Below are 2678 nucleotides of genomic sequence, written 5' to 3'. Positions count from 1 at the left end.
TCATTACAGGTCTCTAAACCTCATTAAAGGTCACTAAAGGTCAGTAAAGGCCATGAACTGACTTGTCCTCAGTAAAATGTTGAGGAGAAAAGTATATTTTTCATTTCAACAAAAGTGGAGTGATTCTGTATGTTTATAAAACTTTCTTTGACACAAAGGTCAACTTAAAATTATTTTTGTGTGTGTTAATTGATTGGTCACTCACAGATGAACAAAAAGGAAACACTTGTGTTCGTTCAGATCAGCTGTGACATCATTCGTTGCTCCATCCAATCAGATTGCAGATCGCTACCTAAAAAACGGTGAATGCGCCGTTTGAGCAGTCAGAACATTAGCTGTCTTCATCTTCATCATCTTCGTCCCTGAGCTGTTTCTTCTGCTCTTCAGTGTCTCTGATGGGGTGAGTCTAACTGAGATGATTGGTATCTGTGGCATCATGAGTCAAACTGGCTATTGATCACTTATTGATCCGTTTGGATATTTGTCAGGCAAAATTAAATGTTCAGGAAATGATAAAGTTGTTCTGGAGTATCTGATGGATTTAAATAAACCTTATTTCATGCTGATTGTGAACAGGAAGTATCTCCTGTTGGGAAACTAAAGGTCCCGCGTCCGAATTAAAGCGTCCCAGAGTCCAGGCCATCAGGTGATTTCCCATCTGGCCTTTGGGCGTAGTTCTGTGTGATCATTTTTTACAGTGTAACTTGTGTGCGCGATTCCTCCTGATTCCACATGAAGTGATTCTTCATCATCATCATCACCTCCTGACATATCACATGGTATCAATGACTCATCTGACCAGCACCTGCCTGGGGGGTTAACCACAGGATCTGGTCTTGGTGAACTTGGTGATTGGTTTTGGTTTTTGAGGAGTGAATCTGATCTGGATCATCACCCCCCAGACAGACTGAGGTCTGGAGAAACTGATTTTCATGCTGGGTGAAACTGAACAGTTGACGCCTTCATGGATCAACAGCAGCTGATCCTCATGAGTTGGATGATGATGATGAAGATGAAGATCATCACGATTGTGATGATGATAGTGATGAAGATGGTCTCTATTTGTTTGCCCTCAGATTTGGTGAAGGAGAAATGTCAGATCGACGAACTCATGAGGTGAGTCCAGAGCAGAGGACTGAGTCCGGTCCACTTCACATTCTTCATTAAACCTTTTGGTCCGGATCAGGCTCGGCTACGCTGAGCTAAACGAAGTGGGTTTTAGCACCAACCAGGATTTAATGTCCAATAATTAGAGAGGTTTGGGGGTGGAGTTTAGATGGTAAGGGGCGTGGTCTGGCCTGCTCTTTAGTGTAACATTGATCCTGAAGAGGGACTTCCAGCAGATCTAACATGGCCGCTTGTATGTTTTCAGACCAGTGCCATGCTCAGAGTTTCCCGCCTCCCTCTGGTTCGCTCGGCAGTGCAGACGGTTATTTCAGCATATTCGGAGGTCAAAGGTCGTTACCCTCTGCTGGGGCTGATGGGAGGAGCAGCTGAGGTTGGAATTCGCAGCATCTCCTATGTGGCCATGAGACAAGCCACGCCCCTTTTCCAGACCTTGGAGCCACAGAGTAGGTGGAAATAAGTACAGCACTATAACTGTACTACAGTAACACTACAGACAGTACTGACACTTCAAGCTTAAAGCTAACATGCTGCTAATGCTATGTTTATATTAGTAAAATACAGTAACCCTGCTAATACAGATAATGCAAATGATGCTGCTAAGGTTGAGAGCCGTATCACTGCTGTGTGTCCTCCCAGTTGAAGTGGCCAACTCTTTCGCTCTGGTCGGCCTCGAGCGCCTGGAGAAGAACTTCCCCATCCTCAACCAGTCAACAGACGAGGTTTGTTCTCATCAAATAATTCAACATCAATTTACAGTGAAGCAGTTCAGGTGTGTATCAGCCACACCTCGTGCCCTGCCTCCTGCCCCACGTCCCACAGGTGGTGGGTCACCTAAAGGATGCTGTCCTCCTGACCCTTGACGACGTGCAGCTGTGGGTGGTTGACGGAGTGGACGGAGCTCTGGACCAACTGGAGCGTCTGGCTGACGGTATCCGGGCAGCACTGCAGCAGCTGCAGGACTCTGAGCTGGGCCGATCTGCCACGTCAGGACTGGACGACGTGCTGAGTCGTCTAGAGGACGCCACTGCCTACTACCTTCCCCTTCCACCCACACTGCGTGAGTACAGAGGCATTGTGGGTAATAATGCTGAACAAAACTGAAAGTCAGATACAGAAGAAAGTTGGTCGAAAATAAAGGTTTACTTGTCAGTTCAAACACAGGAAGGAAGTGGAAACAAACAAACCCTTTCAGCAGAAAGGAACAAAAACCAAAATCCATAAATCCAGAGCGCAAAACCAGATGCACAAACGCACAAACACACAGTGGTCACAGTGACAGTCTAGCTGAATCTAGCTGAAAAGGATCTAAATATGGAGAACTTTATATGAAAGCAGAGAAAAGTGCGTGTGGGAAAATGGTGGGTGACAAGAGGAAGTAAAACTGCACAAAAAAAACAGGAAGTGGAACAGGAACTGTCACAACTTAGACAGAATCACATTGAGGGTAAAATCTCACTCATCAGGTCACATGATCACATTTATCATCAAGACAGACAAAACAAACAGCACAACACTGCTCTCATTGTCGATGTTATCGTTGTTGTTATTGT

At 45.4% G+C, this 2678-nt stretch overlaps 1 protein-coding gene across 1 annotated transcript in view; it reads left to right on the top strand.

The window, feature by feature from the left end:
* The first annotated feature begins 964 nt into the window (after positions 1 to 964).
* Positions 965 to 2678, top strand: part of plin6 (perilipin 6) — a 3351-nt gene continuing 1637 nt past the window's right edge. The window contains exons 1-4 of the mRNA XM_029504957.1: positions 965 to 1116; positions 1378 to 1571; positions 1765 to 1847; positions 1948 to 2185. Of these exons, the coding sequence (XP_029360817.1) occupies positions 965 to 1116; positions 1378 to 1571; positions 1765 to 1847; positions 1948 to 2185 (667 nt within the window). The remainder of the gene's footprint in view (positions 1117 to 1377; positions 1572 to 1764; positions 1848 to 1947; positions 2186 to 2678) is intronic.

The sequence above is a fragment of the Echeneis naucrates genome, chromosome 6 (genome assembly GCF_900963305.1).
Source record: "Echeneis naucrates chromosome 6, fEcheNa1.1, whole genome shotgun sequence".
NCBI classification, from domain to species: Eukaryota; Metazoa; Chordata; class Actinopteri; order Carangiformes; family Echeneidae; genus Echeneis; species Echeneis naucrates.
The sequence above is the reverse complement of the archived record's forward strand: the minus strand, read 5'-3'. Positions and strand labels throughout refer to the sequence as shown.